A 22,526-nucleotide genomic window follows, 5' to 3' on the forward strand; every position below is an offset into this window, starting at 1 on the left:
AAAAAATCAAATTTTGCCAAACATTCACTTAGCGATGGCCCTCGAAAGCAAGGAAAAGCGAGGTAACCTTCGGATAAATTTAAAGAAAATTTAGCAAAATTGATCTTAGTTAAAACGCTCAAAAGAAAAATACATGCATGTCTTTTCTTCTGAGCATTTCAACAGCGATCAAGTTTTGCAAATTTTAATCTGAAAACGTCCCGACAGTCACATCACCTAAAACAACAAACAAATCTCAAGTGATGGAAAAATCTCTATACTTTTTGATAAAATTTTTTTATTAAACTTTCTATTAGAAGCCTTTTAATTTGCATCAAGCCATCTATGTTTTTGATTTATATATAGTTTTATATGTACATGTATCTACTAATAAATTCATGGACTTGTGATAGTTCTCTGATAACTTGAACGCTCTGATAACTCAAACACTTTCGCTCCGTCTGGTAAAGTTTGAGTTATCCGAGTTTGTCTGTATATATATATGCATATATATATATATATATATATATATATATATATATATATATATATATATATATATATATATAGCCAAACAGCCAGTCCTACATTGGATTGATTTAGCTGAATTTAGGTTAACATGATGGTGCATTTATAATTGTTTTCTCAGCTATTAATTTTGCTGATGAACCAGTACAGCGAATTATTTGTATGAGTATTCTACATTAATGAATACAACACTCAGTAAGGAAAACCTTACTGCTTGGAATGTAATTAAGATGCGTGATACATGTGTATATGTGCTAGTAATGATGGTTTAGAACTTGCATGCCGTGAACCAAATTTCATAATTTGGTTCATGACATAACTTTTACCTTTTCATGGTATTGTATCATGTTTAGTTGAGTAAGCTGTATTGCAAAGTTTAAATTTGGAGACTGTGTTCTAGTTCCTTGCCATTATATTATAGGAAAACAATAACCTACTTAATAATTAAGTTTTAGATTTTCAACAGACTAACAAAATGGCATCAATGTCAGATCAAGCATGCTACACACTCCTCGCGGATCCTCACGAAGGGGACTTTCCTAATGAACAGGAGATCAAAACACTGCTCGGTGGGTTTCAGTACAAGTCTATCTGCATCTATTAAGTAGTTGATAACCAGCCAAGCTTTGCAAAAATCATGATCAGCATGTTTGAGGATGACCTGATCAAAAACATTTCAACTCACAAGACTTAAAAATTGGTGTGCTGAACTTGCCAATGAATGTTCTGTAATGATGACTGATTGATAACATTAGAAAATTTTATCACCTCCAATCATCAGTTTCATTTTCAATCTTTTGAAATTAAAAATTGTTTAGGTCTTACAGATTTTTATATCCCGAGTATCAAAATCTATTGCTTTCTCATTTTTTGAAAACCAGCCAAAGCAAATTTAGTTTCATGTTTGGACAATATTATGTTAAGAGCAATGAAATATTGTAAAATGAGATGTAGCTATAGCGAGATGAGAAGGCCCAACTTCTAGGTGATCATATGTATGCAGAGATTACTTCAGGGTAGTTCAGGCATAAAATGATGATGATAGTGCTGAAAATGCAATACAATACAGATTCTTAGCTTTATGCAAATCTCAAATCGGACAAAATTATTTTTCTGGTTTGTAGTTCTGCCAACACACACCATGGTTGAGAGTCTAGTGTTTCGGAAACTAGCTTGAATTTGGATTGACTCACTTGTCATGTTGATTTTCAAATAATCATTGTGGCATCTTTTAAATTGAAAAGTTTTCATGTAGCTTTTATATTATTTGCCAAAACACTTTTTATGGCATAGAAGGGTTTCAATTTTTAATAAAAACTAGCTGTAACTTAGCAATAAAAACCTTTGTACTGCTGTGATTTAAGTAACTTTAACAATGTTTAAACCTCTTCAAAATATCTTTATGTGGAAATGTAATCAAATAGCCATAATACAGTTATAAATATATTGAGTTCACAACAGCAATTGTTGTTTTATAGTAAAGTAACATGTAATATAAGGGATTGATGAAGGATGATAGCTTTATTACAACATCATTGTGTTTCTGGCAACATGACCATGAAATTTTAAACCTTTACACATCAATTGTACTGAAATTGATTTGTGATGCGTGTACTTATAAAATGAAGAATTAATACAGTAAAACCTTTATTTGAACGAATTGGTGCTCTATTTTTCAACCCTTCTATAGTGTCGCTTTATTAGAGGTGACATTCAAATAAAGGGTGGCATTGTATTTTTCAAATAGCTCGTTAAAATTCTGGAAAGGTAAATTTAACCCTTTTATGGGTGAAGCGAATGTCACCTATATTTAGCTCTCTCCTTCGGACAAAGTCATTATTAGTACCATTTTGGGGACACTTTTCTACTGATCACTTGCTTTTATCGGTTCGTAAAGATCAAAAAATTTCAAAGTGGCGGTGAATAGAGGTGGTGTTCAATTAGAGGGTGATGCTCTACTTTTTAACCCTTCTCATATAGTGGCTGTCAAATAGAGGTGGCATTCAAATAAAAGTGGCGTACAAATAGAGATTTTACGTTAATCTGCATACATTGGAAAGCTTGTCATTGTGTTTCAAGATACATGTCACTTGCCGCAAAGATTTGTTATGACCAGTAATATAGTTTGTTACCTTACTGTTTTTCACAACATTCTTTATAAACATTACTCTTGACAACAACTGTGTTGCAAGAATTATCTTAAAATCATATTCAATCAGTAGGTAAGTTGTCACTGTAGACAATATAAAGTCACTCGTAGGCCATGATACTAACCGATAGTGATGCTGATGGCTCTATTGTGTTGCAGAGAAGGGGACTGTTGCTGACAAGAGGAACACAATCAAAAAGCTTGTGCATATGGTTTTAAGTGGAGAACGTGTCGGAGCTTCATTGCTTATGCATGTAATCAGGTTAGTGTTCTTTGTTTAATCAGTCATTTATGTGCATATGGTACTGAGGCATGCCAGGTAAGTGTGGGTTGAGGTGTCAGACACCCCTATGATCTAGCTAAACAATATGGTTTAAGCAAAAGTTGACTGCTTGGCATTTTTTCACAGGCGAGTTTTCAATTTTTGTCAGGCATAATTGTTACAGCTTATTGTGATGTTAACGAACCTACCTGTATGATGGATAAATAAAGTAACAACAAGAAAATAAAGGATGATAGCACATAGATCATCGAAACAGCAATTCTCTGTAACGGTAGCGCATAGATCAGCTATGGCCAAATGGCGGATCTAGATCCGGATCTGGATCTTTTTAGTTTTTTTTGTGGATCTTTCAAGTTGGCTGTTAAAAAAGATTTTTGAAGTATTTTTTTTAAATTTGGTTTTAAAAAGATTTTTATAAACTTTTCTTAGAATTTTTCTGTAAATTCATTGTATTCAGCAATGAATTTTGTGAAAAATATCATGAAACATGACTCGTAAATACCCATATTCATGAACATAAAGAGTCGCTGCTAATAGCAGTAAACCGCGTTTTGATAGTATGTATTGTGAATTCAAAGCCCTCTCATCATTTTCTCACTGATATCCGACATATTTATTACATTAATTTACATCACATTCATTCACCAATTTTTAGTAAAATTAAATATATAAAAAGGTTTTTAAGTCGTATTTTACGCCTTGTTTTAAGATGTACACAAATAATTGCATGATTATGCATAGTAAAAAAGAAAAATGCACATCTACAGCTCATTGTGGATCTTTAATGTGCCAGATTTGGCTGTAACGGATCATGGCCAAAATCATTTGACCATCCCTGGCATAGATCATCGAAACATAGCGACTCTTTGTCTGTAACAAACACCTGCAAACTCTGTACTATAAATTGGCTAGAAATTCTATCAGGCGCTACTTATCATCTTTGTAAGGCTGTTTTGATGTGAAAACGCTAGCGGAGGTTTATGCAGATTCTGCTGTCTGCAACTATATTTTACAACAATTAAACTTTAAATAGAAGTTGTCTTCTCATTCTATATAAGATTTTATTACATGCAGTTGCTTATCGTTTGATTATCAAATGATTTCCTTATCAATAGATTTCCTTAGCCAGTGCTTCCCATCCAAATGCAGGTTGTCTTTGGCTATATACTTGCATTGCTCGTATCGGTAATACGCATACATGCCAATACTCTGCCATTACTGTCTCTGTTTCTGACGCTACAGCTTCTTGCAGGTTTGCCATGCCTACACTTGACCACGAGCTGAAGAAGCTTCTACTCATCTTCTGGGAAGTTGTACCCAAGTACACCCCAGATGGCAAGATGATGCATGAGTACATTCTCGTCTGTGATGCATATAGAAAGGTAAGTTGCCAATACTCATGTTCATCTACTTCATATTGGTATGAGTGAACACCACATAGTTGACTCCTGACCATACAGCATACTAGAATTACTAAATTATTAAGATTGTGTCTGTTTGATGTGGTATTCATTAAAATAACAAGTCACGTCTCTACATACTATTTATCAGAGTGCTCTAGACACGAGTTAGTCCAATCAGGGGTAAGCCTTCTCCTTGGATTTAAAATAATGCTATTGGGGTTACGGCTTGTTTAAGATGGAATTAGAATAGAAATAAAAATAGAATTTGATGGGACATTGTTAACAAATAACACTCAGGAATAGTGTAAAGTAATTTATCTCACTCTGGGTTCAGTTACTAATACTTTTGTTGTGTTGTAGTCATTGACATAACTATCATGGACAGACAATCGTCACGCACGTTAACTAGGAGAGCATTGAGTGCCCGAGTACATAAAATATTCTTTAACTAGTCTTTTTTATTCTTGTTTGTAATGCCATAAAATATAGTTTTGTTTAAAAAAACTTGTTTGACTCCCAATTTATACAATGCATGTTGAGACTAACTCATGTCCCTTTATTGTGCAGGACCTACAGCATCCTAATGAGTATATCAGGGGCTGTACTCTACGATTTCTTTGTAAACTCAAGGAGCCCGAGCTCCTAGAGCCTCTTATGCCCACAATACGGGCGTGTCTTGAGCACCGCCACAAGTATGTGAGGAGAAATGCAGTGTTAGCGATCTTCACTATATACCGGTGAGTTTATTCCCCCTTGTTATGTATTTTAAGCTGGGCTTGAGGTAATCTTTGACACCGAATTACTGCTTTTACATTTAGGGCTACTCATAGCCAACAATTGCTATTTTAATAAATCTGTTGCATTGCTTGCAGAACATCAATAAATTTCATCAACAAGGAGTTGGCTATTCACGGAACTTGGATCATGTGCTAATATCTCTAATTTTGTTGAAGAAAGGACTTACTATTTCATAATTTGTTTAGCTTGTGCGCATATGTTGATCGTCAACATTCAGGTTTGCTTTTGTTATGACTACTGGTACTCTGGCAGTATAGTGTGCTTTGAGAGATCGTCAGGTGTGCCGATAAAGAACAGAGAATATCTATCTGCGCAATTATTACAAAGTGCTGGGAAGCGGTCATTTGGTGCAGTTGTTAGAGTGTCGGTCACCAACCTGAATGTCCTGAGTTTGAATCCCATGTCATGCTATGTTTTTCCAACCTCCAGTCATGGCTTCAGACGGACAGACATGCCTCTTATTATAGTAGAGATTTCTGCTATCAGCTGGAAAGCTGATAGCAGAAATCAGAGCTGATAGCTTGACCAGAGTCAAGTATTGTATTCACTGTAGCATTACACTTCTCCATAAAACTCACTCTCACTGTATTATATGGAATAAGAAGAAGCATCGTGTGCATGTATGTTGATTTCTCTTGTGCAGGAGTCACGAGGTACTCATACCAGATGCTCCTGAACTCATAGCCAACTTTCTCGAGCAAGAGCAGGACATGTCATGCAAGCGCAATGCCTTCATGATGCTTATCCAGGCTGATCAGGAGCGAGCTCTCAACTACCTCAGCTCTTGTATGGAACAGGTGCAGGGCTTTGGTGACATCCTCCAGCTCGTCATCGTAGAGCTCATCTACAAGGTAGGTGAACTCGGATAACTCTCAGGAAAACCCTGTCAGTCAATATAACTGTAGACGGTTGTAACCGTCAATTTCTGATAATCTACGACTAGAGATATTCTTCTCTGAGTAATTCTCTATTTGTGCTGACGCAGGTCTGCCACAACAACCCATCGGAGAGAGCTCGCTTTATCACCTGCATATACAACCTGCTCCAATCGTCGAGTCCGGCTGTCAGATATGAGGCGGCTGGCACCCTCATTACTCTCTCAGGGTAAATTACTGATTTGGCTTTTTTAGCAGGCAGATTTCTAAATGGTGTGGCAATGCTGGTTGGATTGGAAAACCCTGCATACCAGTATCTGAGTTTTACCTTTTTAAATTGGTGGTTGCGCCAGAGAGGAATTGGTAATCCGTCATGCTTGATCCTGTCATGTGAATCTCTAGAGTCACTAGACCATCTTATGTTTGATGAAATCTGGTAATTTATCGTTTCAAAATTAAATTAGATACCATTTTTATCCGTGGTTCACAGTTGTCATCTCTTAGCTAGAACGTTGTCAGTTGGCTAGAATTCTGTCAGTGCTTTTAAGTCAAACCGAAATGGAAATTTCTACAAAGTCACATTGGCATCAGATTGTGTTTATGCTATTAAATCTAATTAGACAAGGTAGTTCATGTTTTGCAGAGCCCCATCTGCAGTGAAGGCCACTGCTACATGTTATATTGAGCTCATTGTAAAGGAAAGTGATAACAATGTGAAGCTTATCGTACTTGATCGGCTTGTGGCCATGGCTGAGACACACGAGAAGGCAAGTTACCTACTTTTATTGCTCTATGTCTCCGTTAGCTCACTGTATGGTGTTTCCTCAGGAACTCATTCTATGTTTGTTTTCGAGAGTTAAATTTGACACTTGCTGTGCATGCTTTACTTGGGCGCCTGGTAAAAGCTTGTCTTACTATGCGGGGAGTTTCATGCACAGATTTTCTTATCGCGAGTCAGTTTTCACAGCTTTCATTGTTATTGATTTTCATTTATGTTCAGGTTCTGCAAGAGCTTGTCATGGACATAATGAGAGTACTGTCAGCGACAGACTTGGAGGTCAGACGTAAGACCCTCGACCTTGCGCTAGAACTTGTCAGCTCGAGAAACATTGATGATGTAAGAAAATACCTTGCCCTTCAATAATGACCTTCAACATGCCTTAAATATAAGTTCAGTTTTGGAAGATCGATGCTTTTCAGTGTGTCTGCCTGAATATTGTGTATCTCGTATATGAGCATTTCTGTGAGCATGTCGTATGTGTTTATAGTTACTGCAAGATAAAGCTAATTTTGTGTACATTCACACTATGAAATGTTTATTCTTTGCACTAGGCGTAGTAGTTTGTTTCAAATTTCCAAATCAGGAATGTTTATGGAATCGAAGGCGTATAAAAACTAAAAAGGTACATCTCTAAAAATTAACAGCAGTAAAGATTTGTCATGACATTATACTAAATGCTTTTGTTGCGCTAGAACTAAATGAGTTTCTGAGCTGGTTATGGCTACACTGCATTGTTCAATAGTGGTCATAATGTCACAGCTCGCTAGTTTTAAATTTCAAGCTGGTCGCGATAATTTAATAACAAAAGCTAAAAGTCAGATGGAATACTTTGCTCCATGAATAAAATGTTTATTCATCTTTGCAGCACCTGCTACAGGTGTCAGTGTGTTTACTTATCTGTAAACAACTAGTATATTGACCCCGTAGATGGTTCTGGTCCTGAAGAAGGAGGTGATCAAGACAAATGAGGCAGTTGAACAAGAGGACGCCAACAAGTACCGACAGCTCCTTGTCAGAACTCTACATCAGTGCTCAGTCAGGTTTCCGGATGTAGCACCCAATATTATACCTGTCGTAAGTTGTCAAATGCTCAAAGGTTTAGCAGTGATTACTCTAACTAGAATGCTTGGCCGCTACTTCGTACTGAATTCTATTCACACATTCTTCAATCTAATTTGCTGTTTTTGCTATTTGGAAGTTAAGCTCACACGTTCTTGCTCAGGGTTTTCTCGTGGTTGCTTAGCGTAAGCACTATTATAGACTTTGTTTAAAGCAACAGCAAGGTTTAATGTGAAATTTCTGTTGATCAACATCATCATAGTGTCTTTGTTTGCATATGTTCACGAACAGGTGCAATGTGTTGCGTAGTTGTTAGATATAACCTTTGTGGTTTACCAGTTAGCTCCGCTATATGATATTAACTATAGGGCTATTTTTTAGGTATGTTTCTGCGTTTGAGATGTTTCTGTTGTCAGTTGAGTTTTTAAACTAAGAAATTTGAAAACTCTTTAATGCCTCTTTTTAAATATATTTTCACACGTTTTGACTGTTTAAAATTGATTATAAGTTAGCAAGTACAATGTAGCATTATCTATAGTTATTGCACTTGATATCATTAGTGTTTACATTTGTCTAATGATGTGAAAAAGTTTCATACTCAAGTTAGGCGGTGCTGTTTGCATCAGGTGTATCTCTATTATTATGTCAACGGTCGCTATCAAGACAAATGAGTTTTCCATCAGTAATGCATTCGTATGACACTCATTTGATACCAGACTTAGCCAGTTGAGTGACCTTGCTTAGAGGATGGGTGACTTTGCTTAGAGGATGAGTGAATTACTGTAAGCGACGGATTAAAACAAGTCTTAAGTAACCTTACACAATAAATAGCTCTATTGCGTTAGATTAATAATGATGTACTAGATTAGGTACATCATTAATTAGTAAAGATTAATTAATGTATGTACTGGTTGTGGCAGCTATCAGTCTTACAAGATATCTGCTGAAATGCAGGCACATGCCCAGTAGATGTTGAAATTCTATATAGCGTTCTTAGAGTTGTCAAACCTTTCCCATCTCATTGTGCTTGGAACGAGTTTTTCATACAGATATAAATCAGTTCCATCGAGAACCATACCCATGACTGCACCTGATTTTGTCCTAACCCATCATTGACCACAATTCATAAGGCCATTTGCGGACTCTGCTTTTTCATCCGAGAATAATCTACGAATATTATGTCTTTTCTTGTTTGAAGCTGATGGAGTTCCTGAGTGACACATCCGAGCTGGCCTCACAGGACGTTCTCGTGTTTGTCAGGGAAGCTGTTCAGAGGTTTCACAACCTCCGGCCTATCGTACTTAACAAGATGATTGAAGTCTTTCCAGCCATAAAAAATATTAAGATATTCCGTGCCGCTCTCTGGATCCTCGGCGAGTATTGCTCAACGAGTGAGGAGATTCAAAATGTGATGACTCTGATCAGACAGAGTCTTGGCGAGGTGAGTACACTAACTTTTCTTTGCTTTCACCAAAATTCTTTTTTTCATAATAGTTGCTACAAAAACACGTTTAATTTTAAAATTGTACATTAACTTGTAGCATCATGATGACTGATCTTCTGTTCTGTATCCGCGATTCTTTCACTTTTTCTGAGGTATTTCAACGGAAACACGTCTAGTTCAAATAGCTTTATCTGTATAAAGACTAGTTTCTATCTTCATTTTCCACAATCTATCACCAGTTGTAATGCATCACCAAACTTTTACGCTTTTGAAACAGGTTTCTTAGCCGTCTCGATGGTATTAACTACAGCTTTGTCATATGATTAAGCTATCTATTTATGGATAGTAGGACCCTTATTCTACTCCCTTCATGGCCTCTTATTTGACCTACTGCAGATACCCATAGTAGATGATGAGTTGCGAAAGGCTTCTGGAGAAGATGTCGCCAGTGACGAGGCAACCATGCAAGCAGGCTCCGTGCAGAGAATGGTAACAGCTGACGGTAAGGATAATTTTGGGTAACATCGAATCGGTGTTGAAAGCTTTACCTATTGTAACTTAACTCACACTGAATGTGACACTAAGCAACAAGTGCTCTATGCTGCAAATGCTCCGATCTACTATTTGTGCCAAATTAGTTCCATTGAAAGCGCGTAGGTCCATTTGGGTACATGATTTATCACATTTGCTGGTGTATTTTCTCACACAAACATATCAGTTTATCAAGTGACTCAATAACACCATCTCCATGTTCACTGCATGTTTCATTAAATATTACAGTAATACTTCAACTTACGAGTGCTCCAACGTACGAGAAACTTGAGATATGAGCCAGCTTTTAAGCAAGTTTTAGCACTAACATACGAGCCATATTTGAGATACGAGCACGTGAGACAGTTGCCAAGTATGCCGGAGGTGTTTTATGACAACAGCATCAATCTGTATTTTTCAACTGCACAGATTATATTTTTGTACCGTGTTTTTGTGCACGCTTTTCAGTGCAGAATTATGTGAATTAAAAGTACTGTGCGTAGACCGAAAGTTTGCCAGTAAAATGAAAAATAATGCAAAGAAAAAGCAAATGATAACAATTGATATTAAACGGAAAATTATTGAAAAATATGCGAAATGTGTATGCATGATTAAGCTAGCTCAGCAATATGACAGAAATACATCCACAATTATCAAACAGAAGGATTATATTCAGGGCATTTAGCTCGCAAAAGTACTAACCGTAGTTTTTAAACGGCGCGGCGATCTTCACCACCGCTGATGGAGAGACCGCTCAGGCATTGGATATAAGATAAACAATTGGCCGGTGACAGCGTAACTGAAACGACGCTATTTGAAAAGGCCGTTGCTATCTATCAAAATTATAAAAATGGACATTCGGACAAGTTGGCTAGTGGTCGTGCATTAAACCTTTGTGACGACACCCGTGTTCGTCCTAATCGCGACATGTTGAAAGGGCGACAAAGGCAAACGTCCTTACGGCCGGCTGGTCGTGAAAGCGAAACAAAGGAAAAATTAGCTAACTAGCGAAAAACTTCACTATGAACGCCGAAGAAATTTTAATTACATTAAGTTAAAAATGAAAGTTTGCTTTTAGATTTGCTTCTAAGTTTGTCTTTTAAGACTTTGAGAAAATCCAAATTTATCAAAGTCAACTGTTGTAATGAAGGATAACTTATATATCTCTCTCTGGCAAATGCTAGCGTTAGCTGCTATTGTATGTATTTAATTTTACATTTTAATTTAACACGTTTCCTTGCATTATTTTTTATTTGTTGCTTTTTGAAAGCAAGTGGTAAGTCAGGACAATAACCAACATGTTCTTTCTGTTACAATATCTTGTTTGGAGTGTTTTATTTGCATTTTACAGAGTATGGAAACCAATAAATATATATTTAATTGTTCTATATATAAATAAATTGCACCAACATGCGAGTAAATTGACAGACGAGCTCAGTCTCGGAACGCATTAAGCTCGTAAGTTGAAGTATGACTGTATAGTAAAGGTAGAGCAACTTAATGCATCATTGCAACTTTCTTTGGCTTCATTTGTAATGAAAATTGAACATGTACCTAAATTGTAAGTGACATAGAAGAGAACTTATTTTACAGTCTCATGACTGGTACAGTATACCTACAGTTATATCTTACTTACTGTGCACTTGCCTATCCAATCTAACGTATGCACTGCATTTATATCCGAGTGCCATGCTAGCCGTTATGGACTGTGCTTACATGTCCTTTATTATGACGATTGATTATTTTGAGCAAATTGCTTTTTAATTTCAGGCACATATGTGAGTCAAAGCGCTTTCACAGCTACAAAAGAGAAGAAGGATGTGGAAAGGCCTCCCTTGCGAGGTTTCCTTATGACTGGAAACTTCTTTGTGGGAGCTGCGCTGGCTACGGTTCTCACGAAACTAGCTCTTCGATTCCCTCTAGTTAACCCTAAACCAGCGAGGCATAACGTATGTACTAGCATTAACATGTAATCCTATCTATTAAGGGATAACGTATGTACTAGCATTAACATGTAATCCTATCTATAATTGAGGTATAACATATGTACTAGCACTAACATGTAATCCTATCTATTGAGACATAACGTATGTACTAGCATTAACATGTAATCCTATGTATTGAGACATAATGTATGTACTAGCATTAACATGTAATCCTATCTATTGAGGCATAACATATGTACTAGCATTAACATGTAATCCTATCTATTGAAGTATAACATATGTACTAGCATTAACATGTAATCCTATCTATTGAGGTATAATGTATGTACTAGCACTAACATGTAATTCTATCTATTGAGGTATAATGTATGTACTAGCATTAACATGTAATCCTATCTATTGAGGTATAATGTATGTACTAGCACTAACATGTAATTCTATCTATTGAGACATAATGTATGTACTAGCATTAACATGTAATTCTATCTATTGAGGTATAATGTATGTACTAGCACTCCTTCAGACTAGAAACTTTAAGCATTCTAACAAGCTTTCGATCATTCTAAGATCACAGTGAAATAAGACATAGCATTGTTGTATGGTTCATCACCGATATCTAGTTTGTTATCATCTTCACATGAAGCTAATTAATGTGCCAAATGAAAATCGTATATTAGATAGTAAACCTACATGTGATATCCCTTTATTTTCTTTATTAAACTAAACAAGACTCGGCCAACTAAACTACAGTTTTATAAGTTCCGTTGTTCTAGTTGGAATTTCGTGTCATTTGTCATTTGGATTGTCTTGGTGAGAACTGCCTTAATTATTTCACATCTAGAACTCAGGCTACACTTAGCCGGGCAACTTGATTGAGATATTTTTGCGCTACGCGTACCATGCTTAGTATGTGGAGCAAAAGATTTGAGACCGCAACTATTTTAGTTGAATGTATTATTTGCTGTTGATTCTTTCGAACTAGCATGGAATGCTTTTCATAACCTTCTGCGCGTGTAACCCTTCTAGATTTATTTTTGTTGTAGTCATTTAAAGCTGAGGCCATGTTAATAATGGCTTCCATACTTCATCTTGGCAAGTCAGGGCTTTCCGATAAATCTATCAATGATGATGATATAGATAGAGTGGCTCTGTGCTTGAATGTGCTCTCAGACTCATCGGAGCTGATGGTGGAGGTTTTCAACAAGCTCTGCAGAGAGAGCCTTGACAAGATGCTCTCGGTCAAAGCATCTGAAGACAAACAAAAGGTGAACCATGATGTTGCATTTCGGTTAATAATATGTTACTCTATAGCTGCTGTGATCACTTTATACAGTTCATTTCATTGGTCCTCTACTAAGTTTTGTGTTTATTAGTGTGGTTGCTTTGTTAACCTGATGATCGTTTAATATTATAATTTTATGATCGCTGTAATTATGCTATGGTATCTAAGAGTTAGGAGTAGCTCTTGTTTGGGTTGGAAGTAGCGTATGTTTTAATCAGTCTGTAAATGGCTGCAGCAACTAGGTTTGTTATGTGTGTGACATACTTACCCATGAACTTACTTTGGGAACTCTGCTACGACTCGATCGTAGAGTTCTTGCAAACATTTTTATAGCTTCAGGCATTATTTGCTGCTTAGTTTGAACCAATTTAATTGTGACGACTTCACCAATTCATTTAAACCACACTCAGTTAGCCAGAGTAGGGTTTGCTCAGATTTTGAAGCTGTGATTTTAATTTTTTATTGTAAACTATTCGAAACATTGTTGTAGTGCAATTAAATTTTGTCACTCTCTACCTTGTTTTATTGCTTATTAGTTTATATATTTAGTTTAATTTGTTTTGGCTAGTGCATCAGCAGACTTGTGCCATTTAAAATGTTTGATTCATCATCACACTTTTCTTCCATTTCTCAATTCTTGTGTACAAGTGATTGTGTGTTAGTCTCGACTGTGCTTATGACACTAATTTGTGATCTTTAGCGGTAACGAATTGTGGGTAAATACCTTGTAGACTGTTGAGAAGAAGGTCATCAAGGTACAGGCTGATGATCCAATCAAGTTTGGCCAATTGGCTCCAAAAAATGAGCTCGGGCAAACGGCAGATATGTTTGAGCTGACAATGTCACAGGCACTCGGAGGAACTGAAAAGAAAGACACTTCAAACTTGGCTGGCAGCAAGCTGAATAAGGTATGCTCTGTTCTTAAGGTTATGTATTTTGACACATAGACCTCCCTCTTTACTCCTGTTTGTCTTTGTATTATATTCATTCTCAGGTTGCTGGAAATTCACCTGGTTACTCTCCCTGTGTTCAGAGCTTCGCAGGAAAATGTCACATGTTTTTCATATTAGCTCTAATATATAACACTACAAACATTTTAGTAGTTGGTCAACATTAATGTAGAGTGATATACAAGATTTTTATAAAATAGCCCATTTTTCTATAACAACCGTGGAGCTCATTAATTACACATTTTTATCATTATTTCAGCTCAACATTTCCTCAAATGTATTCAATTGAAACACGCTTAATTTTGATGGGTTTTTCTAAGGTCTTTTAGTGCTAATCTTTAGCTCAGCAAACTTGGCTGATACAGGTTATTTATTAGACACGATTAGAGATGCATGATGTTTTGTAAATGAATAGTAATTGAATTACCAATGCTTTATATGCTTCAACATCTGACCTGTAACATTCTATCATGTTTTTAGAAACTAAATTAACAAGGTTCACTTCTTAATTTGTAAATGACAAATATTTTTACATTACTCCGTCATGTTCCTCTCTAATGGCTCTCGTGATGCTGCAGGTGACACAGCTGACCGGCTTCTCAGACCCGGTATATGCAGAGGCGTATGTACATGTCAACCAGTACGATATCGTGCTTGACATTCTCATAGTTAATCAGACATCAGACACTCTTCAGAACCTGACTGTTGAGCTAGCCACTCTTGGTGCGTAACTTGTTTGATTCTTTTAAATATATCTTGATTAGATATATGATATGTGGAATCTCCTTTGACTTCTTTATAAGTAACAATTTATCAGTTATGTGAGAAATTGATACAAGATTGCATGCACACAACCGTATCAGTTACCTTTTTGATTATCAGCCCCATCAAATGCCGATTTCCAGCTGTATATCTTACAGTAAAACTACATCTTAGATTTACTAAAGTATGACTGCCGTCTAATCTCTCAAGTATTTTGTACAACTTTTAGCTACTAAATTTAAGTAAAGTTCAGTCTACTATATGCAGAAATGATAGCCGGAACCATTTTGGAGTTATCATTCAATTATATCACCCACTTCTGTTTCTTCGAATGCGATAGGAGACTTAGCTTTCATCAACATAATGATAGTACCTAGCTGTTCTACTTATCATGGTCCTTTAGTATATCACATTCGGTTTGTCACTCAGGTGTGTTTGTTTATGGGTAGAGTGGTGTCAGTAGCTGAACTGTATTCAAGAAAGGGACATCAATTACTTCCTTGTTAGATGCTAGATTCTCAATTCAGCATTTCTTCCTCGTGTTTTGATCCAATATTTTGAAACAATTCACCTTATCACTTTGACTCGTACGTTAAAGACCAGGGTCGGGGGTTTTCAAAGCAATTTTTTGTTGATTCGTTAGGAAACAGCAGCTTTTCAAAAAACTCAAAAAAGGCTGCCGGATCAAGTATGTTACTGTTCTTTATCTTGCTCTGTTCCTCTTTCTCTCACTTTCATGTCATGTTACATCCACGGTTAACGGCAGCATATATCAGGTCATTGGCACCCAAAAGTCTTGTTAGATCCAACTCTATTACCTCCTACCATTTGGTTTTTTGTACGATATTATGTGGTATGCTGTGCGGTTACTCGGCTTTCTGCTGGATTATTAGGAGTCTCGTGTATGATAAAGACCAGCTGTCTTATACCAGACTATCTAATAATATTACCCTTTTAGTCACTTCACTTGTACTGGGGTACACTTACATACAATTATTATGTCAATAGCCTGCATTTTCGTTTCCATAACATTTAATGTGATACAGTAACTGAGTTTGTATAATATACATGTCATACATGCCTACCAACCGCTAACTGAGCGCAGGTCGGGGCACAGGAAAAGGGAGCAGTAATTGTAGCCTTAGTACTAAGCATGAAGTATCTGTGCGTGTTTATTGTGGTGCAGGTAGGGCTATCGTTACACATTATTGATTGCATTAATGTCGCTTTTGTCAAGTAGACGATTTAGATAAGCTCATTGCATGATAGAACAGCATCAAATACTTGTATTTATATGCATATTTTAGGTGATTTGAAACTTGTTGAAAAACCGATGCCCATGACTCTGGCAGGAAACGATTTCTGCAATATCAAAGCAAACGTGAAAGTTGCTTCTACAGAAAATGGCATCATATTTGGAAACATTGGTAAGATTTTTGTGGTCCACAGAGCGGTAGATGAGTGTTCATGCAGTGCTATATCTTAAGTGATGCAAAATGTTCCAATGAAAAAATTTGTTTGACAGTGTACGATGTTACGGGAGCTGCAAGTGACAGGATGTGTGTTGTGCTAAATGACATTCACATAGACATCATGGACTACATTCTACCAGCCTCGTGCACAGACGCCGAGTTCCGGCAGATGTGGGCTGAGTTTGAGTGGGAGAACAAGGTACCGCACATTCATCTTTTGCATTTCCTTGCGAAGAATAGTTTTGTGATTAGACAAACTGCAAGACATAAAAAGGGCAAGTTTTGTATTGCGGAATTCCTTTAGAAGTGAAACGATAACATTTGAGCTGTTTGCTTTTTAGTGTTGACCTCATGGCAGCGAATAATTGTAATACAATTATATTGCAGTAGACAATCCTGTAAACTAGTGCCTGAGTTGTTTTCAACGTAGTCTGTACAAATTTAGCTTCTCATCAGCTCTATGCTTAGTCATTTGAAAATATATATATTTATATATATAGTGTATATATGGATATATACAGTATATATACTGGAGAAAAACTACTATTGTAAAAGAAATGCTACTGCATTTTTTCAAAAGTGTTGCTGTAAGCCGCGAATTCGTTAGTTGTGTAATTACTTGGAAAGATTGAACTGTAATCTACTGCTTATATAAAACTGTTTATTTAACAATAGTTGTGAAAGAGGCGGAAAGCCGCACTAATCAGACAAAGGCGCGCAATACAAAATCTAACTTATGGCGTCTTTGTTTGAAATTTTTTGACATATGTACCCACAGTTTGTATCTACCGTTATTCATAACCCGAATGTTCATAAGTAGGGTAGCGTCTTGTATGTGGTTTAACCCTTTCACTGCCGTATGCGCATTTATGCGAAATCTATGATCGACTGCCGTATGCGCATTTTGCGAATTTCTCAGCTATTACGTAGTAACTTGATTTTATTATTAGTTGACAACATAACCAACGATCTTTAGAACTTTTATGGTATTGACAGTGTTGTCCGAAGATTTCTTTATAAAATTAGCGTAAATTCACGAAGCAATTAAAAAATGTTGTTTGGAACTTTTTAACTCAGAAACGTACATTTTTTTCTGACGTTCAAACTTTTTAGTTGTTATTATGGCTTTCCTAATTACTTCCCGAGTTAGAAAACAAAGAATTACTTATGTTGATGACATTTTAGTCGATTCAGATTTTAGTGATTGCACAAATAATTAAAGTAGCAGCACTGACTGTAATGGAGGTGAAAGTAATAGTTTTGTAAGAGTAACGAACATTGTTGAGGATCGTTTTAGTTTCGTAGCGATCATAGCTTCACATAGCTTTAGCAATGCACAAAGTATACCCTAGGACACTTATGTATTCGCGTCATCTAACTTTCGCGTTTTCGCGGTGTCATCCTCTCGCGAAAATTTAATGAGCGAAACTAAACTATCATAACAAACGAGCGAAAACGCGAAGTTAAATAGCTTTGTTCTTTGATATCCACAATAAAATCGTCATATTAGAAATGCAGGCAATTTTCGTCTGTGGTTGGGCTCAATGGGAAATTTCTGGTAAACTCAATATAGCTAATACACCCACTGAGCAGCATGGCAAAGCAAATTAAGATTATATCAGTTTAGTCACCGAATTTCTAACTGATAAGGATGAAAGTCTGGTAGGTGAAGTCATAAAACTGGAGAATAATTATTGTAGTGATTAATTTTATTACCAACCAAAGACAATATCAACCTTCATCAGGTCCAACCACATTATCTCTTTCACTGCCAACCATGTACAAAATCGCTACCGGCCTAGTGCCAGCCATTTTACCGAAATTGCCGATATTGCTTCATGATATGTATACAGTATTTTTTCAAGTTCTACTTTGATTATCTGTATAATCATGAAAATCTAAATTGGCTATAATGTCATCAACAACTAATTACCTGTTTTATGACTCGCGCGGGGCAGTTAATGAACTCACAGAAAAATGTTCGTTTTTAGATTAGAAATTCTCAAACAAAAGTTTAAAATTGCTTCGTTGTTTTAGGCTGATTTTATAGAGAAATCTTCGGACAGCACAGTCAATTTCATAAAAGTCTTAAAGACCGTGGGTTATGTGGTCAATAATAAAATCAGGTTACCACGCAATTGCTGAGAAAGTCCAAAAATGTGTTTATGGCAGTGGCCCTTAGAAAATGCATAAATGCGTTTATAGCAGCGTAAGGGGTATACAGTTTTGGTTGTGAAGTTGGTTGTTACCTATCTATTTTCTTCTTCTTGGGATTCGAGTGTGAAAGTCACGGCGGGAGGGACCTAGACGTCATTGATAGTCTAAGAAACAAATGGCAGCAAGTGATCAAATTGAATTGTCGATCTCACCCACACATTTCAACCTGTGGTTTACAAATACAAGCTAGTCCCAAATTGAATTTTTTTCTTATTAGCAAACTGGGCCTGAGGAATGTAATCTGTTTTTTTCCACTGCATTTATTTTCACATCACTATATTTTCGCACTCATCAGAGCCGCGAAATTAAGTTGCAGCGAAATTTTACTCTGTGTGCTACTCACGAAACTAAACACTAGCGAAATATAAGTGTCCTAGGGTAGATACATTGATTTCTTTGCACAGCACTGTTTGTTAACATGTTGGCAAAATAAAATATATAACAAAAATGTTCTAGATAGAATTTGAAGTTGAAATTTTTTTATATATATCATGAAGCAAAATCGGCTATTTTCGGTAAAACGGCTGGCGGTTGGCCGATAGCTAAATTTGTACATATATGTAGATGGCAGTGAAAGGGTTAAGGGTTTTAGCAAATATAGATGTCGCAGGTATTAGCTCACGTCTGAGCTCAAAAGTTCATAGGTTCTGTGAATCAAATGCTGAATTACTATTAAACCTTTTTTCAGATTGATAAATTGTTAAATAATTCTTATTGTAACCATTTGATATTCCGGCAGCTAGTAGTCATAAGTTACAAAGGCCCATTTTCACCTCTATAAACACCCAAATAGTTGTAGTATTTTTTATAAGCCTGGTTAGACAGGTCTCTCATCATTTATTATGATTTAACTATAAGCGATAGACCAAGGGACAGCGCTTGCTGTAAAAGTTATAGCCTGTCAAACATTTGCTATCTGTTTTGCTTAAATTTTATCATGTCTTGTTAGTTCTCTGCAGATGGGAAATCCCGAATGCCAAAAGTTACAAAAAAAATTTCTGATAGATATGGTCATCGTGCTGACTTTTCACTTTACAGCACTGTCTCTACTTCTTCCAACATTGAAAATATTTGCAACAGATGTTTCAAGTTACTTTTTATGTTTAATCATTCAAGATATGCAGATTTTATGGTAGCAGGATGACTAATTCTTAAAGCGATCTTGGAAAGTACCATACCGAACTCAAGACACAGTACCAGCAAAGACAGAATTCTTCCTCACTTGTCATTATGTTCTACCAGTCTATAAATAGTACCGCCACACTCTCATCTTGTTTCAGGTCGCAGTAAATACAAACATCAAGGATATGTACGAGTTTCTAGAGCACATAACAAGGATAACAAACATGAAATCAATAACCCCACTGACTGAGCAAGACCAGGTAACTCTGTTGTAAAAGCTTTAGCCTTTTGCTTCCGTAGCATGCGTGTAAGGAAATACTAGTTGTGATACTAGCATTGTATTGACCTGACTCAAGTGCATCTTGACAACATCCCTACCTTTTTATGATCATTCCGCTTCACAGATGGAGTGAATGTTGTAGAGGGAATATCAACTAATTGTTGGTAGGCAGCAAGATTTTGTGCACGCTATCTACAGAGATACTAATTTGGTGTTTACCTTTCATATCATGGGTGCTGCTGTATAAGTATCTAAATTATTTAGTGTCATTTTCTTTTGGATTCTTTGAGGAAACAATCATGAGCAACGAGATCTCACAATTTGTAAACACACGAGAATATTTAACAGGTCATACTGCCAAGGTTTGCAAAAAATTTTTTTTAAGTTTTACATTTGCAATACAGTTTTAAAGGTTTTAGAAAAGAAGAAAAGATATTGCAAGTCATAAAGGTTATGTTTGACCAACCTTCAATATTGACCATTTCGCTGTACTCATAGAGCTATTTTTCGCTGTCGTATGGTTACACAGCTTTATGATTTTTGAGCAATGACGATTGCTTACCTTTTGGCAGTCATTCAACAGACGCTGCGGATTCTTGGCTGCTAACCTGTATGCTAAATCTATCTTCGGAGAAGACGCCCTCGCTAATGTGTCCGTTGAGAAGCCAGTCGGTACGGGAGATGATGTCAGCGTTACTGGTCATATAAGAATTCGAGCCAAGAGTCAGGTATATAGGCTTTATTAGGAACACATATGATTTTTTTTTCTTTAAATTAAGAGTTATTGAGTTGTTAAACAGAAGGTTAGTATGGCTATAACTTGCTGGTACCTGCTGGCATGGGGCAGCGCAAGACTTTGTCACCTTGGATGTTTGCAGGTTTTGGCACATGTATCTGCAGCAAATAGAGATGCACCGATGCTAGTATAGGTATTGGCACTAAAATTGATGTCAAGTACCTGGATGAGTGCCATCCAATCGTTTTAAATATTCGCTTGAACATTCAGATACTTGCTTCAAATATAGCAAATATCATAAACTGCAGGTTTCTATCACTTGATTGTGAATATTTTATGAAATCTGATCAAGTTATTATTATTTAGACTACAGCGATGTCACTGATAAATTTAGTTAACAATTTCCTTGTTTTGGTCAAGATGGAAATACTATATTACTAAACGTTATTACAACTGATGACTGGCTAGCGAAGTACTGCAATACGTAGCGTGATACGCAGTGCAATCCGTACCGCAATACGTAGTGCAATTAACTAGCATTACAAAATACATGCACATATATTCAAATATACTTTTTTATACTATTTATTTATTTACGTATGTGTGTAATAAAACAACAAAAAAGACGGATTCATTTAGTTTGTTGTAAAATCATTGGATTGATCAATTTCTGATGGTGCACCGTGCATCAATGCATTTTTGATAGAAAGTTTGCATTTGTTATTACAACTGTGTACCCTGGCAATCCGGTGTGCCATGAGAGATTGTCAGGTGTGCTGATAAGGCACATGGAATAAGTATGTGCTCAATTATTCTAAAAGGCTGGAGGGTGGATGATCAGCCCAGGTGTTGGAGCTGGGCTGCTAAGCTAAGTGTTGAGAGTTGAATCCCATACATAGCTATCTTTAAACCCACTCCTTAACTGCGGCTACGGACGGATGTGGCTCTTATTATAGTAAAGATTTAGGAAAAATATGTTCATCTATTTAAAGCAATCAACTCGCTATCAATCTGTAGCTTCAGTTTAGATAATTCTACAAGTTTTCATTCTTGTGCATCTATTTTCAATGTGTTTTAATATTACCTGTGTAAGAATATGAGCTTTTTACAGCTTGCCTGCTACAGTTTTTCCTTCAAATGTTAGTTTGACATTGTTATTTGACACACAACGAAACCTAATATTGTTTTGTTGTTTAATGAGACTAGTTTGGAATAATAATTTGCATCCATTACATATGTTTTATATATGATGTAATAGATCTTATGCTGATATCTTTACGATCTGCAGGGAATGGCTCTTAGCCTGGGAGACAAGATCAATGTGTCACAGAAGAAGAGCGCCTAACAGATAACTGCCCTCGCGCTAACTTGATGTGCTGAACTATCTCCATGATATCTAATGTTCACAGTGTTTCCAGCGTTGTCTTTTACAATATATGTATTTATTAGTATTTGTTAATCTTTGCCAGTCATTAATAAAACAGTAGAGTAAACACATCGGCCTGTTAGACTAGTAATTTGTGCCGTCAGTGAGGAGTAGGATTAGTAAGGATTAGTGAGTGAAAAGCTGAACGATTGTGGTAAAGCATGATAAAAAAGCAAAGGGTTACGAGCACAAATCTACATAAGGTCTTGTAATTAGATCACCAACTGTCTTCATCCTATATGACAGGTATGTTTTCATCATCACTTTATTTATCAACTTGCTGTCTTTAGACGCAAACAGTCTAAGATATGACATTTCGGTTAGCTATAACACCCCTCGCTTCTAATCCGGTCTGTTAGATCCATTCAGCTTTTAATGCTTAGCGAAGACCAAAGAATTGTTTTCCAACAGCTCACTGATCCATTGGGCAACACCCGGATAATATCATATTAATAGAGTTGAGCAGGTGAAGTCTAGTAATTTTTCCAATGGCCTCATAGGAG

At 36.4% G+C, this 22,526-nt stretch overlaps 1 protein-coding gene across 1 annotated transcript; it reads left to right on the forward strand.

Annotated features, from left to right (window-relative positions):
* Positions 1–957: 957 nt before the first annotated feature.
* LOC137404572 (coatomer subunit beta-like) lies at positions 958–22,047 on the forward strand. The gene is made up of 20 exons (XM_068090800.1): positions 958–1,076; positions 2,816–2,918; positions 4,192–4,321; positions 4,910–5,079; positions 5,784–5,991; positions 6,126–6,244; positions 6,659–6,782; positions 7,016–7,132; positions 7,724–7,870; positions 9,054–9,296; positions 9,696–9,801; positions 11,601–11,779; positions 12,820–13,041; positions 13,790–13,966; positions 14,587–14,731; positions 16,078–16,197; positions 16,296–16,441; positions 19,740–19,841; positions 20,434–20,589; positions 21,886–22,047. Exons 1-20 carry the CDS (start codon positions 983–985, stop codon positions 21,940–21,942), a joined length of 2,865 nt encoding a protein of 954 aa, XP_067946901.1. The 5' UTR covers positions 958–982; the 3' UTR covers positions 21,943–22,047.
* The last annotated feature ends 479 nt before the right edge of the window (positions 22,048–22,526 follow it).

This window comes from Watersipora subatra, chromosome 9 (genome assembly GCF_963576615.1).
Source record: "Watersipora subatra chromosome 9, tzWatSuba1.1, whole genome shotgun sequence".
NCBI classification, from domain to species: domain Eukaryota; kingdom Metazoa; phylum Bryozoa; class Gymnolaemata; order Cheilostomatida; family Watersiporidae; genus Watersipora; species Watersipora subatra.

What these genes read in the sequence shown, in the direction of transcription:
- LOC137404572 (XM_068090800.1), top strand. Translation starts at nt 983, where the DNA reads ATGGCATCAATGTCAGATCAAGCATGCTACACACTCCTCGCGGATCCT. An exon ending in TTGCTTATGCATGTAATCAG is followed by an intron (nt 2,919 to 4,191) that starts GTTAGTGTTCTT and finishes AGCTTCTTGCAG; the next exon opens with GTTTGCCATGCCTACACTTG. An exon ending in TCTGTGATGCATATAGAAAG is followed by an intron (nt 4,322 to 4,909) that starts GTAAGTTGCCAA and finishes TTTATTGTGCAG; the next exon opens with GACCTACAGCATCCTAATGA.